This window comes from Opisthocomus hoazin, chromosome 3 (genome assembly GCF_030867145.1).
Source record: "Opisthocomus hoazin isolate bOpiHoa1 chromosome 3, bOpiHoa1.hap1, whole genome shotgun sequence".
Taxonomy (NCBI): domain Eukaryota; kingdom Metazoa; phylum Chordata; class Aves; order Opisthocomiformes; family Opisthocomidae; genus Opisthocomus; species Opisthocomus hoazin.
This window is the reverse complement of record NC_134416.1, coordinates 25,668,422-25,693,722: the sequence shown is the minus strand read 5'-3', so window position 1 is coordinate 25,693,722 and position 25,301 is coordinate 25,668,422. Positions and strand designations below refer to the sequence as shown.

Here is a 25,301-nt window from a genome sequence, read left to right as displayed (position 1 = left end):
TTGATCCCTTCTTTAGTGGTACCACTTTTGATTAATAGAGTTAAAGTATGCTAAAAGTACTAACCAAATTACAAATCATAACAGTTAGAGATGAGAATCAGGAAGTGACACTGCCCTGGTGAGGTCTCATCTGGAGTACTCTGTCCAGTTCTGGGCTTCCCAGTTCAAGAAAGATGAAGAGCTACTGGAGAGAGTCCAGCCTATGAGGATGGTGAGGGGACTGGAACATCTCTCCTACGAGGAGAGGCTGAGGGAGCAGGGCTTGTTCAGCCTGGAGAAGAGAAGGCTGAGAGGGGACCTAATAAATGCTTAGAAATATCTGAAGGGTGGGTGTCAGGAGGATGGGGCCAAGTTCTTTTCAGTAGTGCCCAGCAACAGGACAAGGGGCAATGGGCACAAACTGAAGCACAGGAGGTTCTGTCTGAACATGAGGAAGAACTTCTTCCCTCTGAGGGTGACGGAGCCCTGGAACAGGCTGCCCAGGGAGATTGTGGAGTCTCCTTCTCTGGAGATATTCAAGATCCGCCTGGACAAGGTCCTCTACAGCCTGCTGTAGGTGACCCTGCTTCGGCAGGAGGGATGGTCTAGATGACCTACAGAGGTCCCTTCCAATCCAGAATATTCTGTGATTCTAGAGCACCTTGAAGTGAATTATCCTGGTCCATTTGTCTTCAACATCCATAGATTGTGTTGGAAGAGAACAAAAAAATCTCAGAAGTTATTTGTGATTTTCAGACAATTAAAAAAGGGATATGTGAATAAATATTAGAGGCAAATATACAGCTTATTGTTTAGTTGAAAGTGCTCTTTTTGTCAGACTACTTTTTAAATATGTTAATGATATGGCTTACCTGCAAATATACACAGTAAAACTACATCACTACCAATATAACACATAGGACAAAATCAGAGGGTAAGTGGGGAAGAACACCAGCTGACTACAGGAGTTCTGCAAAATGCTTGTGATGAGAACTCTAAGGACAAATACGACAATATCAATTGGAGAAGAAAATAGATATTATATCTTCACAGAGTAAGTACTGTGTCCACTTCTGTTGCCTGTATTTCAAGCTGTTTACAATTGCTAGGAGTTTGTAAGAAAAAAATCATTTGAGGTCTGAGAGGCAGATTGTGTTCTTCTACTGCAAAGGATCAGCATATTTAGTTCAAGAGCAAAATCAGTGAATTCCGTTAAACAAACCTACAGATAGAGAAAGAATGATTCTAGCAGTAGATAGTCCTTTAATTCAAGCAGAATTATGAAGATGATCCAGTATCTGGGAGATGAAGTGAAGTCAGACTAAGGTAGAGTTCACAACAAGGGTAATGCAACAGCATATCTAAATATGTGAGTATATACTATATCACCTGAATTTTTCAAGTAAAGACAAAAAGTCTGTAGAAAACAGTACAACAGAATATCCATACAGCATCAGCTTGATTTAGAAATTAATATTCTGTTGTCTTGTATTAAAAAGGCTAAGAAAACAACAAAATTATTCTGATATAAAATTCAGACAACTAATATATTAGTTTTCAGGTTTCATCATCTGTTTAGGTAGAAGTATTTTTTGCACATTCACCTAGCGCCCCACTTTAAGATACTTTTAAAACATTCACTGTAATTTAAAATGAATAAATAAATCCCATTAAAAAGATTTCTAAAAATATTTTGCTTTAATTTGTCATTAAGACAAGAATCACATTTTTAAACATCTATGAGGCGCTGTAAGCTAGATATTGAAGACTACATTTAAGATTCTTTATTAAAAAAATAAGATGTTAGTAAGTGCCTAGCTACACAATAGGTAAAACAAGAAAAAGTCTTTTAAAATGTTCACTTTTTTCAAAAACAAAAATACGCTAAATTAAGATATATACATGAGAAGTTAACAAGATAAGTCAGCAAAACCACATTGGATGAGACTTTCAAAATGCATATATTTATGAAGACTATGAACAAGATTAGGAATTTACGAGAAGGGGAAAAGGAATTAAATGTAAGGACTTGCGTGCCTTACAAATTTACAGTCTTTTTAAATTTCTTTTGCTTTGGGCACTTCCTGGAGGAGCATCTTTTTTATTCTTCCATTTTGCAGATAAACTATCACATTCTTTTGACCCATGGAAAGCATGCAGACATAAAATACAGAACTCAAATGCACATGCCTCTCTGCTACATAGTCCCCTTTTCTTTACCAATTCATATTTAGCAGGATATTGACATCTTGGACAGGGTTTTAGAGCTTCATCAGTGAGGAGAGTTCTAGCAACCTGTAGCATGAGAAGGGAGAGAACTACTTAGTTCTTGTAAATCAAAATTCTCTAAATACTGTAGGTGAAGAGTTTCTTAGCTACCTACTTGTATGTATTCTTCCTGCCTACTAGTTGAATGGGGAACAGAACTGCATCTCCTGGGTGTAAGTTCAGTGTACAAAAGCGATTGTACTACAGGAGTCCTGGCTTGAGCTTGAACAGGCCTTAGAGCAGATCTATTGAGAACATTAAGTCTCGTGGCAGCATCTTCAGCTTTCAAGAAATATTCCTGTTAATGTTTACAATTATAAAGAAAAGAAATAACGCAAAAGGAAGAAAATTAGGGTTGTATTTCATTTGGAATTTGCAGCTTTTTTGTTTTCCCTCTGCAACACGACATTAGGAAAGTAAATTATGTACAGCGCATATATTTCCCATAAGATATTTAGGGGGGGGACATGACACAGGGAAAAAAGAAAAAGGTGTCACACATGGTTGAAAGACTAGTACTCAAACTATGGACAGTTCAAAAGCAATAAAAGCTGTTACGTTCTCCTGCTAGAATCGTTCACATACTCATGTTGGAACTGCCTCTATGAGCTACCTTTCTGTAGCTTTACAAGATGTTTCTTCTTTCCTCTGGCTTGTCTTCTTTCACACTTCAAAAAAATGTTACCTTTGAGAAGCCTTACCTCGGCTTGTTCTTTCAGGTGTTTTATGTACACCTTTCTCCTCTCATCTGCACTTTTATCTTGTACAATGATTTCACGCCAGTTTTTGCTTACTTTCCAAATGCTGGAATGAATCAATGAAAAACATTATCCACTTTCACATTTTTGCCAAGTAGTACAGAAGTCATGATAGCAAAACTACCTTTTAAAGATTTTTGCATGATTTCATATACTATTGGCCATTTTACAGACTACTGCTATACATTAGTTCACCATATTGTTATGAAACACAGATCTCGCATACTCTTCTACATCATTGAATAGAGTAACAGAAAAGAGAGAACAATTACAATATAAATAAAGGAACATATCTTTGACTTAAAAAATTAAGTTTCTTCCTTCCACATAAGCCACTTACAAGCTTATCAAGTTTGTTTCTAAAGTCACATTTTTGTGTGTTAAGTGTTCTGGAAACAATCTGTGCCCTTCTAATTCCACCTATTCTCCCATTTCTTTTGTAACTAATAACACACAGGGCACTCTTGATTTCTTTGAAATAAGTCATAGTTTCTCTTCATTAAAAACTAATGTAGAACATTACTCATGAAGCAAAAGTCTTTGACAATCTTTGTGCTTAGAAATAACTAAGGAAATTAAATACACCAAAAAACCACCTAGAAAATGTGTTTTGACTACTGTGCATTACTGGTGAATTTGCAGTAAGGTGACTTTCTAGGCTTAAAGAAATTTTTAATATATTTTAAAATTTACAAGTACTGTGATTTAGTTTTCTGTTTACTAATTCCCATGTTTGCCTTTTTGTTTGCTTTATTTTTTAATTCCCCCATAGAATATATTTTTTAAAACTACACAGAAAGAGCTTGGTTAATGGTGACAAAACTTTTTCATTTCCTCAGAAACAAACAAATTCTGTTGATTAACTTCTGGAATAGCAGGTGTCCTCTAATTTATTTGCAGAAACACATGTTCTCCCCTTTTCAGGGGTGGGGTGAGGGGGTGTAGGTGGAGCAGTAACACTTACCTGCATAGACTTTCCACTGTCAAAGCATCTAAAACTATAGCAAGAATATGTTTCAAATTTCTGTATTTCAATTCTGTTAAAATATCTAATTTTTCAAGGCCCATTTTCTTGCCAATAAGTCCAGCAAGAATGTGATCTAATGCAAATATTTCTGTTCCATGAGTATTCTCTGATATTTGATTTTGGTTTGACCTTTGTCTTTGCAAGCAAATTTCACGAACTATTTTCAGAGCTGGAGTTCTTGAGAGATCTCCGTGACTTACAACTAAGTCTCCACAAGGCTGTTCTAAAACTAACACATGGTCTTCACTGACAAAGTTTCTTTCTTCTGTTAGCATACATGCTGAAATAGAAGGACTGCTATGATGATCTTCTGTCTCTGACTGTGAGCCTTGTTCCCGAAGAGTGGATAGCCTTCTCACTCGTTCAAGTTTTCTTGTCTTTCTTTTACTATCCAGAATTTTGGTGCTTTCTTTATGTTTTTGTAAGTACTCTTGGAAAGATCCCTCATGATCAGATAAGTCTACCGATTTGTCCAAATGAAGTGAATTATATCCACTATCCTCAGGTGTGGAAAGATCTGGGTAACTTGCCAGCTTAACATAAGGAGAGTTTTTATCACATAATTCAAAGTTAAAGTTCTCTACAAGACGGTTGACAGAAGTCAGGAACTTACCCTCATTGGCCTCAGCTAACACACTGTAAGTAGGAGTCCTAAGCAACCCATCACTAATGCTCACAAGGACACTTTCATTGAATTCATTAGTATTACTAACAAGAACATCCTTACACTGAATTGGAGATAAACATTCTGGTTCTAGCAATAAGGCATCCTTACATTTGGACTCATCTAGCGTAGAAGTCCTTTGTTGTGAAAAGGAAAGTCTCCGTTTTGGGCAATCAGGATTAGAATCCTCAGTTTTTGAAGTGCTAGTTGTCAGAGATTTGTAACTTCTATCTTTTGGGGAATCTGAAGCAGCTTGTGAAAGTTTTTCTTCAGAGCTCAAAACATAAGAGAATGTTTTTGTCCCGCTGCCTCCTGAAGAGACAGCTTGTCTTTCACAGCATCCTACAGTTGTGCCAGCTGGACCAGTCTTTGATAAAAGCAGCCTCCTGCGTAGAGAGGAGCCTTTTCTACTCACTTTAGGAGTTTCAAGAAAATCTGCACTTCTATTTCTTTCTCTTCTTTCTGATAAGGAAATAGAATTCATTTCATTTTCGATAGATGATGACATAGTAAAGATAGCATTTGGATGAATGTGCTCAGAATGCTCTTGTAGCAATGAAAAACTTGTTACACTCAATGTTTCTTTATGTTCTACATCAGGGTTTCTTACTGACTCATTGCATCTACTGTCCAGAAATACCGAAGCACAACATGTGTCTTTAAAATTGGAGTATTTAAAATTGCTGCTGGGAGATGTTAATCTATTTCTTTTAAGAATATTGCACATTACTGAATGACTGTCAGACATCTTCTGCTTGGCACTGATTTTGTAAATGAAGATACCGGTGTTTTCTGAAACAAATGACAGAAGTAGTCACCAAAATACCTTCAGATTAATGAGAAAGCCTTGTGTAAATCTATCAAGCTAGCAGCCATGACAAACCTTTTCATTAGTCTTAGAAACAGTGCTTGTACATGAACACAAAGGTAAATTACAATCAAGTCGATGGTTAGAACGATCAATTAAAATGCATAGTATACCATGAGCCAAACTAAAACATACATCCAGTTAGCCAATTGATCTGCCAATCCTCACCCAAGTTAAAAAACACTTCAACTAAGCAACACAGCAACTAGAGTCTCATTTGTGCTGAAATATGTGACAAAACTCCCTCTCATTTCAATAGGATGAAGGCTTTTGTTAGCACTGGGTTATTGGTTCATCCAGCCACTAACAGTTCAGTCCTCAAGAAACAGCAGAAGCTCTGGTAGTAGATGAGTTTATACAAAAGGCGTTTTCTCCTTAAGAAAAGTGACAGGATTAATCATAAAGTCACAAGTCTACAGGTCTCCCTATTATTTGGATCCCTACAGTCCATGGGGGGAATAAATTCTGACCTCTAGTTACAAAGTGAACAGTGCATTCTTATCTGCCTTAACATTTAAATGTTATTTTGTAAAGAAGTTCTCTACTTCTGCTCAGCTCCATGGATAAACTGAGTGTTCTGATGCCTTACACTGTAAAGAAACTGATGGACTGACTATATATCCTTTCACCATGTACACAGAAAGAAAGCTTCTTTAAAACTTACCAAGTATAAAAGCTTTTAAGAACTACTATGTATTTTCCTAGAAAAGTTAGAGTGGCTGATGCACCCATTTAAATAACAGATGTAAGAATACAGACTTACTTTATTGACATTCATACACAGCAGACTTTCTCCACCCTAAGCAGAGTGGCAATAGGTTACTGCTTTCTACACACAAGACACAGTAACTGTATAAAGGATGCTATGAATAATGCCCATATGAGGGCTGTTCTCACAGAAACCATAGTAGTTCATATCAGTGTTGCAAGACTTTCGGACTTCGAATCAGCACCTTTTACTGGGGTATGTTACTGGCCTCTAGAACTGGTATTTTGGAATATATGCCTGAAAATAGTAATTGAATTTTCAGAACAGACAAAAATAGGAATCTTTAAAGGTAGCTTAAACACCAGATATTAAGACATTGCTAATATCCCAACAGTCCTGACTTAGTCAAGCCCTAAGCCACAAGCAGTGGGAACCCAAATTCCCTGGAGGGGACAGATATTCTTTGATGATCTTGGGTAATTTAATCAGCATTTTTTTGACCCATACCGAATGCAGTTTATAAGATCATTGCAACATAGAAAGTACTTTTTTTTGTTTTCTACTATGAGGAGTCAGCAATATACAGAAGTTGGAAGTGAATAGGATATTAAACAGCAGACTGTGAGAACTTGGCATAAGGGCCTACAGAATCATGTATCATCAGTATTAAATCAAACAAATTTAAAACAAAACCAAAAAATCCATCCATATAATTGAGAAAAATTATTCCAGGAAAGAAAGATATGTGAAAATAATTACAAGACAATTAAAAACTCTGAAATGTGGCCTGGTTCCATTCCCTCTCCCATTTACCTCTACAAGTACCTTACTTTCACATTTGTTTTCCCTCACTGCTTTTTCCTCATTCCCTGTGTTTACATGGTGAAATAAATGACAGCACAAATAGGAAACATGAGGGCATAGCTTTAAGCTAGTTATTACATGAATTAGGGTTAACTTCCTTGGCAGTACATGACCAAATCCAAGAAGTGTCTAGTGTCTCATCTGCATTGCTCTTCAACATTTTAGACAATGGGCTGTAAAATGCTGTGTTATGAACTAGAAAATAACTTTTTAAAGATAGGGAAAAGGTATGAAGAATCTCTGTGTAATGCATTGCTCCTCTTCAGTTGATTATTCACGCTATGAGCAGAGGGCCATGCCAGCATAGCTCTTCTTTTTGTAAAAGGAGGAAGACCTGTAAGAAACCTGTAGTAACAGTAGGGCATTATCTTTGTATACAAAAAAGAATACAGGCTTCATTTTCTATGCTGAATTTTAGTCAACTGCAGATAGTTAGTAAATGTTGCCAGGAGAGATTACTATCAAAAATGCTGATGGACAGATTTAAATTTTGAATGTTAGAGACAGCTATTCAAAATCTCAATCCTACCAAAAACAAAACAAAAAAAATCACATGCCCACACTTACCTTTAAAAATACTAATATTTTCCTTAAACACAGTCAAACTAACCACCATTTAACAGAATTATACAGCACTGCAGGTATAGAAACTTAATGTTCAGGCAGCATGCTGAAGAAACAACAAAAGGAAAACTCACATTTGCAGATTCATTCTCAGACATTCCATGGGAGAAATTATCTAATCTTATAAACAACTGAGAGTAGAGGAAATTTAAAATATTACAGTATAAAAGAATTTAAGCAAACTTATGTTTCAAGTAACATAAAATCACAGAAAAACAAGTTTTTGCAGCTGTAGGGGAGATCAGAATAGCACAGTTAAAGGAATGTTGGTAACTCAAGTAAAAGCCAAAAATATGCTGTAAATACGCCGAAGTCCAGCAGGAGGAGCCTGTGAGCTTACTATGTTGATTTTAAGAGCACAAGTTTGAAAAAATTACAGGGAAGCCACTGCCAATACAGACACTGAGTGAACAATGTCCATTATACTTCATAGTAAATCTCAGTATACACTTGCAGTTTTGTATATACATTTTTTGTTCAAAACGTATTACTTGTACAAGTTAAGATTCAATTTAACACAAGGTCTCATTTTACAAGTACAGTACAGAAGGGAAAGCCTTTCAGAGGTGCTGAACGTCTCTCATAATAGAATGAGGTGCCATTATTATTCATAAGAGATGCCTATGTCTTGTCTAGTGTTTTATAAGCACTTTTTTTATCAGGAGAAAATTTCATCTACTAGATTTGATACATAACATTGAGCCCTTTTCATGTGGGGATCTTGAAGTAATTTCTGAAAGTATTGGCAACCTTTTTTTAGACATCATAAAACAGATGTGCAGGAAAGAAAAGACTGGTCACACAGCACATCAGTTACAGAGGAAGAAATCCATATCTGCTAAGTGTAGACTCATACTCTATACATTTCTCATATCTGTTATTAATTTTTTTCATTTGCAAATTGATCTACAAGTCAACTGCAAATTTTCTGAGAGTTTACAGGACTAAATATTTCTTATTCAGACATCCAAACTAAAAAATTAAGCACAGGATTCAGACATTTAGACAAGGAATAATTTCTGACAAATTTAGTTTTACAGTGTCCTAAAGAGGTAAAATTGTTGGTTACTACAAGGCAATGTAAGTGGTGCCTATAATTTAGACATGAGTTCTAGAATGGAGTCACGTCTGTTCCTGATACTTGTTTACATTCCTCGATAACACACACTGAACATTTATGCTTGATCAGGACATTGAACAAGATGTTTTCTCACCTTGTTTGTCACGTTCACCACTGTTAACAACTATTAACAGATAAAGTTTTGGTGACACAAGAACATTTTCTCTGCTATTAGAATAGATATCTGCACACTCTGCTCTGAGCACCCAGATCTAAAACTAGGTAAGTCATTAATATCTTCAAAGGTATTAATACTGAAGATAGCATAGCTAAATCCTATCAGTAAGATGTGGGTCACTTACCCTAAATTGTGAAGCAACACGAGACCTTCCGAAGCAAAGGTGCTGTATTCAAAGTATTGTTTGCCCCTACTGCTGACCTAAAACGAGAAAGGTTGGGGAGAGAAAAAGAGACAGATGCAAGAGAAATGTTACCCAGCTGAGGCACAGTTATCAGTTGGTCTACACACGCATTCACTGCAATGTCCAATTACCCCGCGACGAAGATAACTGATGGCTACCCAGGGACCAGCACCCAAGGGTCTCTCCGACACCTGGGATGCCGGACAGGAGCAAAGCGACAGTTTCACCTCCACATCTGGCAAAGGAAACAGACCCCGGAGGTCCCCTACCACCAGGTGCGGCCGAGGTGGTCGGTGGGGCTGCCTGAGCGGGGGCTGAAGGCCAGGAACCCCCTTCCCCGGCTTGGCTGGAGAGCACGGGAACCCTACCGCCTCAGCAGCTCGCCGCCCGGCTCTGGGGCCCGTTGCCCTTAGCGAGGAGCCGCTTCGCTTCTCTCCACCCCCACCGGCCCCACCGGCCGCCGCCGCCGCTTTCCCTCCCTTGGATTTGAACTACCCGCCTTCACCAACCGCTGCCGCCGCCTCCCCCGCCCCCTCCGCGCTGCGGCCCTCGGGAGAGCGGCGCCGCTCCAGGGCGCGGGCAGGGCGTCGGCGGGACGGGAGCCTGAGGCGAGCGGGAGAGCCCGCTCCGCTGGGACAGAGGAGGGTACCGACCCGGCCTGCCTCTCTCCTCGCGCTTTATACCCCAGCCCTGCGGCCCCCGCCCCGCCGCGCCCAGCCCGCCGTTAAAAGGGCCCCTCGCGCCGTTCCTCCCCGCTCTGCTTCTCCTCAGGTGCCTGGCGAGGGCGAGGCTTTCCCGCCTCTCCGAGGGACCCTCTCGGCTCCCTGACGAGGGGCGCCGGCGCCGAGGGGCGGCTTCAGGCGCCAAAAGGCTTCCCCAGGCGACAAACCTTAGCTGCACCGCAACCTTTAAGTTTGGATTATGAGGGTGCTAATTAATTCGAGTTAATTAACAAAATTAGCAAAACAATCGCGGAGCGTTTGTCAAGTGCCACCTCCTCTAACCCCGCTGTCAGTCGGGTGGGAGATGCCCGGCGGCGTCGCCTAGGCTTTGCCGTCGTTTTAGTTAATCTTCTCGTAAAACAAGCCCAGCCGAACGCTGAGGTGCCTGTTCCTCCTGAGCTCGGCGGGGCTGAGGTGGGGCTCCCCCGAGCGCACCTACCCACACGCCGGCGGCGGGCAGCCGGCAAGGCCTTGCCGCCCCAGGGTGGGGGGACAGGCGCTGGGTGTTACTCTGCTTCACCTCGCTAATAGAACATTTGCCCCCGGTTATCGCTGATTTTCCTGGTTCTTCGCCTGTTCGCACTCGCGGCTTTCTCCCTCCGCCAGGACAGCGTCAGACCTGGAGGCGAGCCGTGCAGTCGCCGTGCGCGGCTCTGGAAGCAGCGCCTGAGGCGGGAGCTTCCCGAGGGAACGACGAAAGTCGGCAGCGTAATCCCTGTCCGTGCTGTCTGGAAAATTTGCAGGGCCCCCCCTCCCCATTTGCCACGGATCAGAAGAAATTATTTTTCAAATTGTTGTATTCATTTATAAAATAAATTACTTTTTCTGTGAAATAGGCAGCTTGTTAGCTCCTGAAAGCGGGACACAGCAGCTGCGAGTTCCGTCTCGGCCACTCCAGCCCGGATGGACTTCGTGGCTTGGGTAATGTTTATCCGAGAAATGTCACCAGTTGCGATTGCGGCATTCGATGCAATAAACAGAAGCGTCACACCAAAAAGCGTGATTTAACAAAAAGCGTCACAAAAAAAAAAAAAAAAGACAAACCAAAACACCACACACAACAAAACCAAACAAACAAATCCAAACAAACGAAGCCAAACCCAAACAAACCAAAACCTGAGAGCATTGCCTCTAAGTGAACAAACCGAAGTAAGACCAGCCCGCAACGGAACGGGGTTCTCCTCGCGAAGGACGTAGTCGTGATAGAAGAGATCGGAAGAAACGTGAAGCTATAACAAAGCAGCTTTAATATTTTCTAGCTGTTAGTAGCTTTTATCATTACAGTTCGTGTTCTGAGGATTGAGTCTTTAACTCTGGCTTTTCACGGCATCAGTCGGAAAAGGCGAAAGCAACCGAAGCTTTCAGACCGGGTAAAACACCCTCTTTTTCCGAGGGAACAGTTAGAGGATGTCAATAATCAAGCAACTGCACGATTTCTGTCTTAATAGTGGAGACCTTCGTTTCACAGAATTAACTTCAACTGGCTTTTTCATGGCGGTATTGTTAGCAAGTCCTTTCTAAATTATCGGTTTGGCAAACGCGTGTTAAAATGCATTTAAGGAGCCTGGAGAAACAATACCAGATATTTTTTATTTGTTTGTTTATGAGATGGCAACTCCCTAGTGTGCGGTTACCAGGGTTGAGGCTTTTTCCCCCGCTCTGCTCCCCCCCCATCAGCGGCGACCGCGGCGGCGGAGGGGACGGAGGTCGTGGCGGCACCGGGAAGTGGGAACCGAGACCGATAACGGCTCTGCCGTCCCCACACCATTTTCCTTGCACTTGCTTGTTCTGGCACTCAAAAAGTTACGTTTGGCTTTCTTCGCACACACCAGCCTGGAGAAGCGGGTGAGGGGTCGGAAATCATTGCTGTATTCTCGTTACGCTTAACTTAAATACAAAATTAGGGAAACCGCAACTCTTTATTACTCCTCAAGCTTATTTTAGATAAGCTATAAGTCATGTACTGAAGGTCACGTATTGATTTGCTACGTCAATAAAGTATAACAATAAAGTACAACTGATAAAACATATTAAGGCGTTTGGGTGGTCAGGAAACAGTTTTTCCTGACTATTCAGGAACAGTTTAAGAAAGCCCTTTCCTTAAAGGAGGGATGCTGTCATTTAAACCGGCATCGTTCACAAAACGCAACATTCATTAAAACATTTTTCCAGGAATGAAGCAAAGACAGCGAACCCTACGAAATGCCCGTCGAAGCCTCAGAACCGGCGAGGTTCAGCGATGCCGCCCACCGGGTTCAAACGCCGGGGTGCGGCTTTCACCCGCGGCTCTCTGGGGAGAGGCTTCTGGAGGGGGAGCGGAGCCGGAGCGCCAGCGCCTCGGCGGGTTAACGCTCCGCGGCCACGCGATCGGACCCGCCACGGCCGTCCTTTTGCCCCCACATATTACGAGCTTTTTCTCGAGGTGGTTAACGCTGACAGCTAAGCATTTATTAATTTCTCAGGCTAATTACTCAGCGCGGAGGAGGCCGGGGCTCCCTCAGGCGCCTGGCTCCCTCAGCCGCCTCGCTCCCGGGGCAGCGCACCGCGAGGTGCGGCGGCCGCAGCGTAACGGCTCGCCCTGACACGCGCGGCCGCGGGCATCGGTGGCGGCACAGGCCCCGCCTCCGCCGTCGCCCGCTGTGTCGTCATCAGTCGGCGCCGAGGAGACGGCGAGGCCGGCGGAGTTGTTAGTGCACGCGAGTGTGGGCCGGGGCTGGTGTCGGAGCTGGTGGGTCCGTTCGGTGGCGAGGGGCAGCGGCGAGTGGTGAGAGGCCCGGTGTCCTGGGGTTCTCTCCCGCGTAAAAGGCCCGCGGGGCGGCGGTGGAGGAGGCCTCGGTGCGGAATTGGGGTGTCCGGGGCCGAGGGGCCGGCGGCCTGTGGGGAAGGCGGCCCGTCGGGAAGGCGGCCCGTCCTCCTTCGTGGGCTCCGAGCGGGGCGTGAGGGAGCGGGTTTGCCTCTCTTGCAGCACCAGCTCATGTTATTTAGCTGTAACTGCGGTCCTCCTCGCTTCAGGTCTCTGTTTTAGAAGATGCTGCTGTTTTCAAGTGCTAATGGATGACTGCTTATGTCTTACTGTGATGTACTGGCGCAGACTATAGCATGTGGATTAAGGTGCCGCTGTGGCTATGGTAGAGCAAAACCTTACTTTAAAGCAGTAGGGTTTAATGAATTATCTCCAGTTCTCTCAAATGGAGTGGCATAACAGGGGTTTTGACAAGGTGGTTTGTCAAGGGCTGATCAGACTCTTTTTAAAAAAAGGATGAACTGTCTCTGTCAAGCCTATCCTTTTCAAGACCCTAGAGTCTTCCCGGTTGAATTTATACTGAAACAAACTGTGATGATCAGGGAAATAATCCTTACTGTAATATGTAAGCAAAAGCATCCAAGAGTCATGCTTATAAAGGAGCATCATGAAGGCTATTCACTGGCATAAGGGTTAGTAATTCTTGTCTTCTATGTTAGGCAGAACAGTGACATGGAAAACAGCAACTTCAAAAAACACTACAAGGAGATACATTCTAGTCTAGACTTGCACTGGATGGAAGAAGGATGTTTACTATCTCTAGTGCTACAGCAACAACCTTAAAATTTATGGTTGCAACCATATGTACATTTTGGGATAACATTACTTGGTGGAATGTTCGTGGAGTGTATGTAACTATTTAATCTGATACCTTGAAGGAACACTTGTCTCCAAATAAGTCGGGACAATCAAAACCATTACAGGGCATTACGAGGTGTCTGAAGATTACTACTGAGTTATCAAACTCTTGATCAGTTAGGATTTTGAGGTTGGAATGTCTTCTGTTTTACCCCTTCTTGTTTTGTTTGTCTTTGTTTCTAATTCCTGTTACTCTTCTACCTGCATTCTGTGCCTAGGATTTCTAATCCCTTAGATCAATGAAGAGGTAGATTAGGTTAGCTAGTGTTGTACCAGAGGAGGGGAAAATGTAACAAGGCTTAACTTGTTTATGATAGCACTGTTGTTGCACGAGTGATACGTAAGAAATTGTTTATTTTTGCGTTTCCAGCAAGGAATGTCTTACCATTGACAGGAGGGAGGAAAGAATTACTCATTGAGCTTTAATATTTAAAGTCCCATGTAACAGAAAATGTTGTGTCATCTCTATCTTTGGAAGTTTTGTATACTAGATTGGTAAAGCCCTGAGAAACCTGATGTTACTCTGCATTTGAGAAGTTGTACTGGATGACTTTCTGAAGTTTCTTCCAACTGGAACTACCCAATGTTCTGTGTATCAAATATAGATATAATTTGTTTGTATTCACATTTTCAAGTTTTTAATCTTCTGTTAGCTTTAGACTGAGATATTGAAATGGTTATGTGTGCCTTGGAAAAAATAACACAAACTGGTGTGCGTGTTGTGTGTTTTTTGTTTAGAACATGGATTCACAGAAGGATGTTCAGCCTCCAAAGCAGCAGCCAATGATTTACATTTGTGGAGGTAAAGAAAATATATCAGTGGATTTTTTTACTTGTCACTGGAGATTTGGTGTTTTAATAATGAAGAATGCATAATCATTATACTGAAGAGTACGTAAATGCAAATAGTTGCAGTGTGGATCCTGACGTTCTTTAAAGCTTTACACACTGATGGTACCACATATACGTTGTATATACGGATAGCAATGTGGACGTAGTTCACTGGGGCTTGTGTTGCTGTGTGGAGGTCCTCCATCTCCAGAGGACGCTTTCTCTAAGTGTCTGCTTGTGGTGCAGATAATGGACCTCCTACTTAGTGCATCTCAGGGAGGTTTTTTGGAAAATGCTGTATAGTCACTCAGCCTTTACTGAAGTGCAGTAGTCAAATTCTCTCCTACCTGTAGATAAGTCAACAACGTAAAAATCAGTGAGTTTGAGTCATCATTTCAGGAATCTCAAATATTTTGTGTTAAGAAAATAAACTTGGAGCTTTGGAGGGCTGAGCTTATGTTTTCATTAGTAGACAGTCTTAATTGTATCAAGAGTGGAATGTAGTCTGTGCAGTAATAATTTGGTGATTTTTAGCAAGATCCTCTTCTTAATATAAGTGAAGTTTGCTTTCTTTTTTTTTGCATAGTATCTTGATATCATTCAGCTCTTGATAAAAGTTCGCTACAATTATTTTTTATTATCCTTTGTTTGCCTTAAATAAGAACTTGACTATTACGACTTTTAAAAGTTACCTATGCATTAACAGTGCTGTTTTTGTTTATCCGCTCCCTTTCTCTTCCTCCATCACATCAGAATGTCATACAGAAAACGAAATAAAGGCGAGAGATCCTATCAGATGCAGAGAATGTGGCTACAGAATAATGTACAAGAAAAGGACAAAAAGATGTATCCTTTTCCACAGGCATTTGAATGCATTTGGGAAGCTGCGGATGGAGACAAGGTATATAAGGGAAACCGAATGGAAGATTTGAGTAATTGTGTGAGAATCCTTCAAGGCCAAAAATCAATACAGCAACACAAAGCACTACAGGGAAATCTCTGCAGTGTGACTGGGAATCTTGTGTTTTTTCCTGGCACTTTCTCTCTTTTTTCCATTTTCTGTGCAAAATATAATAAGCTGTGATAGTCTGCTGGGTGACATACTGTGAACAGTTGATATTAGTGAGCCTTTTAACAAAAGGAAAGTCTGGTGGGGTTAATTAAAGAGGAGTTTTGAAATGCTTTTATGTAGTTAGTTGTGACTTTAGATTTAGGCCATCTCCCTTTCGTGCCCCCTCCCCCTGATCTTTTTTTCTTTAACTGGCCTATACCAGTGGTGGTTTTTGATGCCCGATGACTTCTGCTGAAGATACAGTGACTTTATGCTGCAGTTTAATCTTTCTGATAACTTTGCTCTGTAAATCCATTTCTGTACAAATGCATGCTTTTATTTGTGTTTTAAGATATTGAAATATTAAAGTTTACTGTGATACTAAATTTAGTCTGTACTAAAGCAACAGATTTCTGAAGCTGTCATTTAAATTGTGGTCAGAGTATGTAGTAGTTAAGTTCAGTGGTATGTTATTTTTGAGTTAACCTGGTTTTCATTACTTTCATCTAAACTTTATTTGCATTTTAGCTTTGTTAAATGTTCTTTGGACTCCTATGAACTGCATAACTGTGGTTTGAATAAATTCTACTGAAAATAAATAGAAGGCTGCACAAGGCTAGGTCTGAAACATGGACCTGGATTTCAAAAGAGCAAATCTCAAAGGACTTGGGAGCACCCAGTTCAGGCACCCAGCTGTGGAAGAAGTGTCCAAAAAAATCTCTCAGAAAAGAAGAGGGGAGGGAGGCAAAGGAGACGTGAAGCAGTGTGTAAACAGATGTTCCCAAATGCTTCTCGACTTCGTTGTACTCAAGGAAAGCATTAGGTCTGTGCTAGAAAGATAACTTGGGTAGCGTCACAGAACTAAAGTAGCATCTTGTTTTGCTTTTCAGATAACTTATCAGGGGTCTGTATGAAAGAGATCAAAGTGGTTGTTTTGTAGTGATGAGCCAAAACTTTTTGCATCAGTCTATTTGCAATGTGTGTTAAGTAATACTAAAATATCCAAATCACTGAAGTCTGCTACCAAATTCTGCTGGATTGTGCCTGATGCTAATTTAGTGTCCTTAAGTGCTTCCAAATATCAGTTTTGAGGGTGCTAATGATGCTGTTAATGTTGAGATAACGAGAGAACTCTTAACAATATATTAAGTACAATATAGTAAGGTATCTTTGTTACTGCATGACCTGGGTCATAAATGAACTTACGGTGGGTCGTTTTAGGGGATAAAAAAGCATTCCTGCGATTTTGCTTTGCAGCTGTTGAGCTCTTAGCTGTGAAGACATTTTATCTAGGTTTTTCCTTGGAAGCCAGATAACCTCATCTCTTATACCCGAGGGTATTACTAGGCAGTTGCCATCGGTTTCATCACCAGATGGGCAGGCGTAGCGCGCACCTTCTCCCTGCACAGCAGAAAGAAGGGACCAGCTCCCGACAGGGCTGCTGGAAGGGCGAGCCCAGGGCTCATGGCGTAGGCCTGGGGCGAAGGGCGCTGGAAACAAACGGGTGAGGTGTTATCAAACCAACCCCCCCCAGCCGCCGTGCTTCTTCCCCCGTCCCGCCGCTCCCCTCAGCCGCCATGGCGCGGCCTCTGCCCCGCCCGGCGGAGGAAGGGGCGCGCAGCCCCACAGCCCAGCTGCGCATGCGCGGCGGGTGCCGGGCGCCCCCCGGCTGAGGCGAGAGCCGAGTTGCGCCCGTCTCCGGGACGCAGCGCGGCACCGGGCAGGTGAGCGTTGAAGTCTGTCGCAGGACGCCATGGTCGGTGCCGGGCTCGGCGGGAGCCTCGCAAGGCGGGCACTGGGGCGGGCGGCCCCGTCTCCGCGCCGTGGCGCTCTCTTCCCTGCCGCTCGCCTGGGCGCGCCGCCGCCATTTTGTGCATGGTAACAGTTGCTAGGCACGCGCTGGCCCGGCTCCGGCTGCGGTGTGAGGGGAGCCTTCGGTGTGGGATTTGGAGGTAAACTGCGGACTCCGGGGGGTGAAGGCCGTATTGTCAGCGGCGGCGAAGCGGGGCACGGCGCTGCGGGTTCGGGAGCTGCCCCGCTGAGGGAGGAGAGGGCGCCTTGGGCTGTGGCGGCTCCCGGCCCGCGAGGGAACGCCCTGTTCCGGGCACCTAGGGAAACGCGGGGACGGGAGAAAACGCTGCGGGTGTGGGATGAGTACCTCTCTCGCTTTTGACTGCCGTCCAATTATCTCCTGTATTCGTCTCTCCGTGCATGTTGATTCTTTTCCTGTACTGAAACTGTAAATTGTTGGGGCAGGATCCTGTCTTTATGCAGTACCTAATTATGGCCAGTTATTATTTAAGTGATACTGTATTGTGAACATTTTTGTGCAACTACAGATTAGTATGTGTGATTATGCTAGGCATTAGAACGCAATTATTTTAATTGGGTTTATATCCATGCATAGTTGTTACCACATACTAGTTAGCTGCCCTTGTCGTACTTGTTAAAAAATAACTGATCCCTTTAAGCTAAATATAACTTGGGGGGGGGGGGGAAAGAAGAATTTCTGCTCCTTAGAGCTTGGAATCAAAATAGAAGAAGATGCAGATAAGCACATCAAACGTACAGGGAGACAGGAGGCATCCAGTTTGAACACAGGATCACAGAATCACAGAATGATAGGGGTTGGAAGGGACCTCTGGGGATCATCTAGTCCAACCCCCCTGCCGAAGCAGGGTCACCTACAGCAGGCTGCACAGGACCGCGTCCAGGTGGGTCTTGAATATCTCTAGAGAAGGGGAATCCGCAGCTTCTCTGGACAGCCTGTTCCAGTACTCTGGTCACCCTCAGATCCTCATCTTCAGCTGGAACTTTCTATGCTTCAGTTCGTGCCCGTTGCCCCTTGTCCTGTCACTGGGCACCACTGAAAAGAGTCTGGCCCCATCCTCTTGACACCCACCCTTGAGATATTTATAAACATTTATAAGGTCTCCTCTCAGCCTTCTTCAGGCTAAGCAAACCCAGCTCCCTCAGCCTTTCCTCGTAGGAGAGATGCTGCAGTCCCCTAACACCTCACTTTATCACTTACAGACTTACTGGAAAAAATTCAGATTAGCACAGTAATATAATCAGAGGCCCAGAAAATGCAGTTATTGAGGAAAGGCAAACAATTGGATTTGTTTTGGCTGCAGAGAAGGCAAAGGCTATCGTTCTGTTAGATACAATGAGCTGGTTAACATCTTCCCTCTGAAAAAAAGTACGGGGTCCTCCACCTTCTTCTACTTCATCCCCACCAGACTTGCTTAAAATAGGTAATACCATATTGTGTTTGAAGAAAAACAGAAAATGTGGTAAGCAAAAATTGGAAATTTTTCTTTAAGCAGTCTTTGTGACTTGTTCTGCCTTGCAGAAGCAGTAGAATTGTACATACTTGTTCTCCAAAACATATCTCATATATAACCGTATTTCTATCAGTAAACCTCTGTCAAGAACAGTTTGCATGATAAGGTCTTCAAATTTGAAATTTGTGGGAATAGGTCTGCTTGCATAACATAGTAGTACTTTGCAGCATAGTACACAGGAGTACTTGTGGAGTTATTCCTTAAATTAGAGTTGCTTCTAATATAACTGTGTACAGAATCACTACATTTTTTCCTTTTGATATTTAGTTATGGGTGATGAGTCAGTGCCATTTTTGCTGGACCAAGGAACCACTAAAACATATCAAATACCTATTGGACATCTGGACTACAAGTTCATTGAAAAATGCACAGATATTAAATACCTGGAAAAGATTCTCAGGGTATTAAGGTAAACATTACATTTTCCTAACTTGATTAGTAATTATATTCCTGTTCTGTAAAATTTGAAGCAACCCATACCTAAGTACTCTATTTGTCCTGAACTTCTTTGTGACTTTCTAATTTAAAAATTAAAATGCAAAGTTAAAGTAATCGTGTTAAGTGTCCAAATGATAATGCTAGAAATCCAAGTCCTGTTTTAACTGTCCAAAAGGTTTGAGTAACTCAGTGCCAGGTTTTTCTCAAATGCTGCCACTGGATTTTGGGTCTGTCATGAAGCCATCTTGGCTGACTGTTTGTGATAATTTCTTGAACTTTTGCTGAAAATGATGTGAGCATTTGTTTATGAGCAGTGTGATGATAATTTTGAACTCTGTGTGTGTGTCCATTGGGAAGTGATTGAAGATTAACTTGCTGGAATTTTCTCACAAAAAGGTTATTAGGCGATAGTAGAATTCAATTGTAATGGGAAAATAGTTCTTTGCAGTCATTGTGGTGACTACCCAGAGACAACACATGGAGAGAAATACAGAGGACGCAGTGCAGTTCAGTTCTTTTTTGTAACATTTGCATCTTTGCATTTTAAAGGTCTGGTGAAGAGGGGTGTTATCCTGACCTTACATTGTTTTGTGAAAAGCGCATTGAGCATTTAGATCCAAGGAACAGAGCTCTGAGAAAAGATAAGCCTGCAGCCACGGCTTCTGATTTCACAGCTGCAGAATGGGAAACAATTAATGATGAACTGATGGTACAGTGTAACTCTTAATTTATAATAGTCAATAATATAAGCACTTTGATGTATCAGTCTTCTTCTTGTGCCTAAGTAGAATGTAATTATTTGATTAAATGATGAAATGATAAAAGGATTTTATTGGAGTTTTTTTATTGTTTTCTTGAATTAATGTCACTGAATGTTTAATGCCCATTTTAATGCTACAGATTTTTTTTTTTGGTAGGTTACTTTTTAATCAAAAAGCACAATTGCTTGTTGTCTTAATTGCTTTTCCCCATTAAGAGCAGTGCATTATAAGGGTAGTTGTTAGGGACATTGTAGACTATGAAGTATACCTGCTCTACTGCTTTAAGGTACAGATATATTCTTTATTTGTTTTCAGAGCTGGGTGACAGAAATGAATGAAGATGATAAGAAACCACAGTTCCTGAGAACAGACACACTGCATGAAAGACAAGATAACTTGCCTCCTATTCGTTGTTCCAGCAGCTGTCTTCCTGCTAATCAGGTATCTCCAGTTTTCTGATGTATGTTAATTACATGTCTTTCTAAAATCGGGAAATTTTATATGTACAAACTTCTAGACATTGAGCCTTTCTTACTAGATTTATTTCGTTAATCAGAAAATAAAAACCTTTAAGTTCCCTTGCAAGAGACCAATGCTTAAACAGAAGGCCTCCTTAGTACTAGCATGTGTCTTGCAATAATGTTTTAATTCTGATCGGGAATTCATTTCTGGAGCAAATCTCCTTAAATACTCTTTTACGTTCTTTGATTCCCATTTCAAAGTGGTGTTTAACCGTATGAACTAGGTTCCTTCTGCGTGAAATGATGCCAGGAGATTTTCTCCAGCTGCCAGCAGGCTTTTGTTCCATGGTATCAGACAGAACCTAGTCCAAAATAAATACCCTGAAACACATACAGTGTGGATGTTGGACCCCCTGCACCAACTGTTTTATTCTGTAGCCATTTTTATATTAGGTTGCACTGGTGTATAATGTAGCCTTTGATTCCCTTTCTTTTATACTTTGAGTTGATATTCCAGCTTTAGTCATAAAGCTATTAACAAATCTTCAGAACTAACATTTACATTTTTTACTAGGTATTAGTTTCCTCATGTTTTTTTTCCATTTATTCATCTGCTTGAAATCTGTTTTGTCTCTGACCAGCTTTTCTTACTAAATGCAGTGCTGTTGGATTGGCAGAAAAGTAGGTGTGGGATGGAATTTTTTTGAATTCTTAGATGTTATTGTGGATGCCTTCAGTCTGATTCCCACTATTTTCTTTGGAATTCTGGGACACTTGTAACAAATTCAGTGAAGTATTTTTCTTTTTGGACATTTGGAAGTGAGAAATGTTATGAAAGGATCCTTACAGGTTATGCGATATTTCTTATTAATTGTTAATTTGACAAATTTATTGGAATAATTATCTGTTAGTAAATGCCTGATTTGTGTTTCTGTGTTGCCAGAAATGACTTCTTATTGTCAGGTTAAACATCAGACCAAGATGTTTTGGGTAACTAGGCACTCTCCAATATGTGGTATACAAAGAGGCTGGGAATTCCAGTGTAATGCTTTATAAGTGGTTAGTATTGAAACTAAGGTGTGGTTTTGTTCTGTTTTTTTTTTTGTTTGTTTTTTTTTTGTTAATCTGTCCTCTTTCACATTTTGTAATGTATGTTCCTCTTGACTATCCTATTTTGCTGAGATGAAGAGTGCCACTGTAGCTTTGCTTTTTATTTATGTCCTGTATAACTGTTTCCTAGAACAGAAAATGGTAAATAAGGTATCATGTGAACTCGGTGAATCCAGATTAGAATATAACCATAAAATGATGGAAAGTGGCTTGAAATCTAGGATATACGGTTTCACTGAAGAGGATGTATTCGCCATTCAAACACAAAATATTTATTCAGGTTTTTTCTCCTACTTTAAACTGTGCAACAGTCTTCAGGTCAAGTTTTTATCACTTCTGTTCCCCATGCAAGTTTTAGGTGTTAGCATTATTACCCAGGAAACCTCGATACAGCTTTATGCTTTATCTGTGGTTTATGATTTCCATTCTTTTCGTCCAAGCAGACAGCCTCTGAAGTAATCGAGACCTGTCCTGGAAGGGAGAAGCAAGGCCTGAAATTTAGTTTTGGAATTTAGTCTTCTTGTGTAGCAGTGCAGTTATACCACTACTAGATCACTACTGAATAGAAGGAAGCTGTTTCTATAGTATACGCTAAATTAAAACCTGTAATATGAAATCTCAAAAAAAATTAATGAAGTTTTTCTTTCTTGCTGATAAAGCTATGTGTAATCGTATAATTTTTAAACATGTTTTGCTAATCAGTTAGGACTAATTATTTTTTACACTGGACTAATTATTTTTACACTGGCATCACATAATTTTGTAATGTGGTATCAGTAAAGTTGACATGATAAATTTCTCCTCTCTGCTAGAAAGAAATCCACAAACCCTTCCATAATTTTATGTTGTTACTTGGTTGGAGACTGTTTATATGATCTGATGCATAAAAAGTTCAGTATCTTCAGTAAAGCCAATTCTGGAAATCTTTATTGACCCTAAAACAGTGGATTGCACCAACGGCCACAGGTTTGGTAAATGGAAGCATCTTGTTGTGTCTGTAACCAGATTTTCTTGCTGATCCTAAATGCAGGTACAGTTTCAATTCACTACTAATAGCTTATAACTCTATACGATGCTTTCTTTATATTGGTGTGAAGTCATGGGGAAGATTTTCCAAAAAGGAATAGAAAAAGAGTGAACTTCATGCAATATTTCCCTTTTTAACATAATATGGAAGTTTCTGTCTTACACCCCTGTTTTTTGTTTAACGCTGCCCAGGACTTCGAGGTTACATCTATACTGAAAAATGAAAGAAGACTGGAGAGACATCTTGAGTTTTTTTGTTTTGTTCTGCTTAATTATTATTTTTGCTGCCTCACTTTTCCAGGACACAACTAAAGCATGGCTGTAAAGATGCTCACTTCCAAAAGACTATATTGATGGGATTTCAGCAGACTTAGGTTCCTTTGCCAAATACAGTTTCCTAGTACTATTCCAGAAGGATTTCTGTCCTCAAATTCCTCATGCTACAGTCCAGGGCATGCAACACACATTCCAAGTTTTATGTTATAAACATCCACTGTGATAGTATCTGTATAGCCTTCATATTATTTTGGATACTCTGAACTAACAAAGAACACTAGTTGTCTGACACAGAATAGTAATATCTTAGGCCATCACATAGGGCCCAGAGGACAACCAAGACCAAATTCTGTGTCACCTGAACTGAAGCCAGTCCGTGCTTTGATCTTTGGTCCAGAAATTGTTCACTGGCCTTCAAACCCTGTGGGATCCATGCATTGTGAGTTCTGGCAAGAAAAATGACAAGGGCAAAGTTTTATGGGTTTTTTTTTAGTGTGTTTTTATAGTTCCACAGTATGCAAGCATACATTTTTCATCAAAGCCTCTTGGATGAGATGCTCTGAAATATTACTGATCGAGAAATTCCTAACTCTGCTGGAGCTGCAGCTTGGTTACAATGGTCCCAAGCATATGAGACCTGGAATTTTAAAAATTGTGAATTTTTGAGTCAACACTTTTCCCTTATTCCTTAAAAGGACATGCTGTAGTTCTCTCCCTAAATTAAAGTTTTATTAGTGTTAATACCTTATGAGTTTTCTTCTGAGACTTTCACTATTTTTGTGCTCATTTAAGTTAACCATTTCTTGTTTGAAAAAAAGGTTTGATATTTATTACATTAGTAAGTTTGTAATATGCACCACGATGCATATGTAATGATAATTCATGGAAGCCATATTTAGGAGTTACCTCCTCCAAACATGCGCTAATCACTCAATGTATTTTTCATTTTGTCTTGCTTCTTCAAAGACTGAGAACATTAAGAGTAATTCTTAAGTTATATACTATAGAAGTTTGTGTAACCTAACATTATAGATAGTCAGAAGTGTTTACAGGAGGGTTCACATTTGCATTATGTAAATTGAGGTGTTTACATTCCACTGTGGAAGCATTTCCTTGTTACAGTGTCACCACTGGTAAATCTAGTTTAAGAAGTTGCTGCTTGGTTCTTTGGTCCAGTTTATCACATGCTCAGTTGAAATAGTACAGATATTTAGGAATTGTACTGTAATTTGTATCAAATTGTTTGTTTGAGCCTAGCTAACTGTAAATCTGCAACTCTGCAAACAACAATTATGTTGGTCTAATGCAGTGAACGATGGATTGCAAGGTAAGAGGATGGCTGAATGGCCAGGACAGAGTAGAGGGAATATTTTGAACTCGCTGTTCCACTGTGGAATACATGTTTGGAACCACACCTTGCTATTAAGTATTGTTGAAGTCAACAAGCAGGGAGGGACATACCAGAAATACAGTCTCATGACAGAGGTAGAAGAGATGACAAAGGTACCAGCTATGGGAATAGGTTCCATTAGCATAGGAGATGGGTTATGATACAAGTCAGTCAAATCTGTTATTGGGACTGATTGTTGCAGGAAGGTCCTAAGGATAAATTTTAGGTAAGGCAAACCTCAATTATGGAGTTTATCTAAAAGCTAGAATGAGTGTAAATCATCTTGGGAATTAGCTTGAGTGGAGAGTGAAATAGTCAAAAGAAGTGCAGGCACTTTTTTGAGGTCAAACATTTCTAAGTTTGTTGTGAGGGTTCCAGGGACTATCAAAATCTGTGCATTGCTTTCTCTTGGGAATGGCAAATCTAAAACAAGGTTACTGATTCAGTCTTAGTGTCAAACACCTCATCACAAAGGTGGGTTTTCCCAAGACTGAGTTTTCCCTTGCTGTGTTGAAATGATGGTTTGGAAGATGGCAGCACAAGGTACTAATTAGGAAGAGCAGTCTCCTATCTGAAAGTTTTGTTCAGTGCCTCTGTAACGTGAAACAAGGCAGTGGAGAGAAAGAATGAGACTGAAGAGTGTCTCAGATTACAACGATACATGAAATACGTGAAGATTTTTTTTAAAGCAAGACGGATTAAGTTTTCAAGACTATGCTGAGATTAGTCATGAGTAGTGTTAGTAGGAATATGTATTGCAGAAATAAAAGGCTGTGAATTTCCAGTTTAAAAAACTATCTTACAGGCTGGCTGTTTCTCTTTCAGAACAAAAAAATACAAAACAAACAAAGAAACAAGAAAAATTTACCACGGGATTACAGTGAATGGGACAAGTATGTCGAATCCTTTATATTGAAGTTTTTATTAAATCTTATTTATTTGTTTAATAATGGAATGTGGTGGTTGTTTTTTTCAAGTACTTTCCAG

General features: G+C 40.8%; 3 protein-coding genes across 8 annotated transcripts in view; 2 read left to right on the top strand and 1 right to left on the bottom strand.

The window, feature by feature from the left end:
- Positions 1-2,025: 2,025 nt before the first annotated feature.
- Positions 2,026-5,444, bottom strand: FBXO43 (F-box protein 43). Its single transcript, XM_009937497.1, has 4 exons — positions 3,970-5,444; positions 2,949-3,051; positions 2,363-2,545; positions 2,026-2,274 (listed from the first exon to the last, which is right to left on the bottom strand). The coding sequence occupies exons 1-4, from the start codon at positions 5,442-5,444 to the stop codon at positions 2,026-2,028; spliced, it is 2,010 nt and encodes a 669-aa protein (XP_009935799.1).
- Positions 5,445-12,614: 7,170 nt separating this feature from the next.
- POLR2K (RNA polymerase II, I and III subunit K) lies at positions 12,615-15,894 on the top strand. Of its 5 annotated transcripts, none has more exons than XM_075415791.1 (4): positions 12,615-12,729; positions 14,365-14,428; positions 15,211-15,303; positions 15,732-15,894. In XM_075415791.1, exons 2-4 carry the CDS (start codon positions 14,368-14,370, stop codon positions 15,752-15,754), a joined length of 177 nt encoding a protein of 58 aa, XP_075271906.1. In that variant the 5' UTR covers positions 12,615-12,729; positions 14,365-14,367; the 3' UTR covers positions 15,755-15,894. The 5 variants fall into 5 exon arrangements, with proteins under 5 accessions (XP_075271906.1, XP_075271907.1, XP_075271909.1 ...); XM_075415792.1 differs by having other exon boundaries at positions 12,615-12,800; XM_075415794.1 differs by having other exon boundaries at positions 12,629-12,651.
- Positions 15,895-17,162: 1,268 nt separating this feature from the next.
- The window catches only part of SPAG1 (sperm associated antigen 1), a 44,196-nt gene continuing 36,057 nt past the window's right edge, over positions 17,163-25,301 (top strand). Inside the window, exons 1-5 of one of the 2 annotated variants that reach the window (XM_075415789.1) lie at positions 17,163-17,232; positions 19,120-19,261; positions 19,840-19,999; positions 20,367-20,492; positions 25,140-25,207. In XM_075415789.1, coding sequence (XP_075271904.1) covers positions 19,122-19,261; positions 19,840-19,999; positions 20,367-20,492; positions 25,140-25,207 — 494 coding nt within the window. In that variant the 5' untranslated portion in view covers positions 17,163-17,232; positions 19,120-19,121. Of the gene's footprint in view, positions 17,233-17,281; positions 17,461-19,119; positions 19,262-19,839; positions 20,000-20,366; positions 20,493-25,139; positions 25,208-25,301 lie in introns of those variants that run through there. The other variant, XM_075415790.1, reaches the window with a different exon arrangement.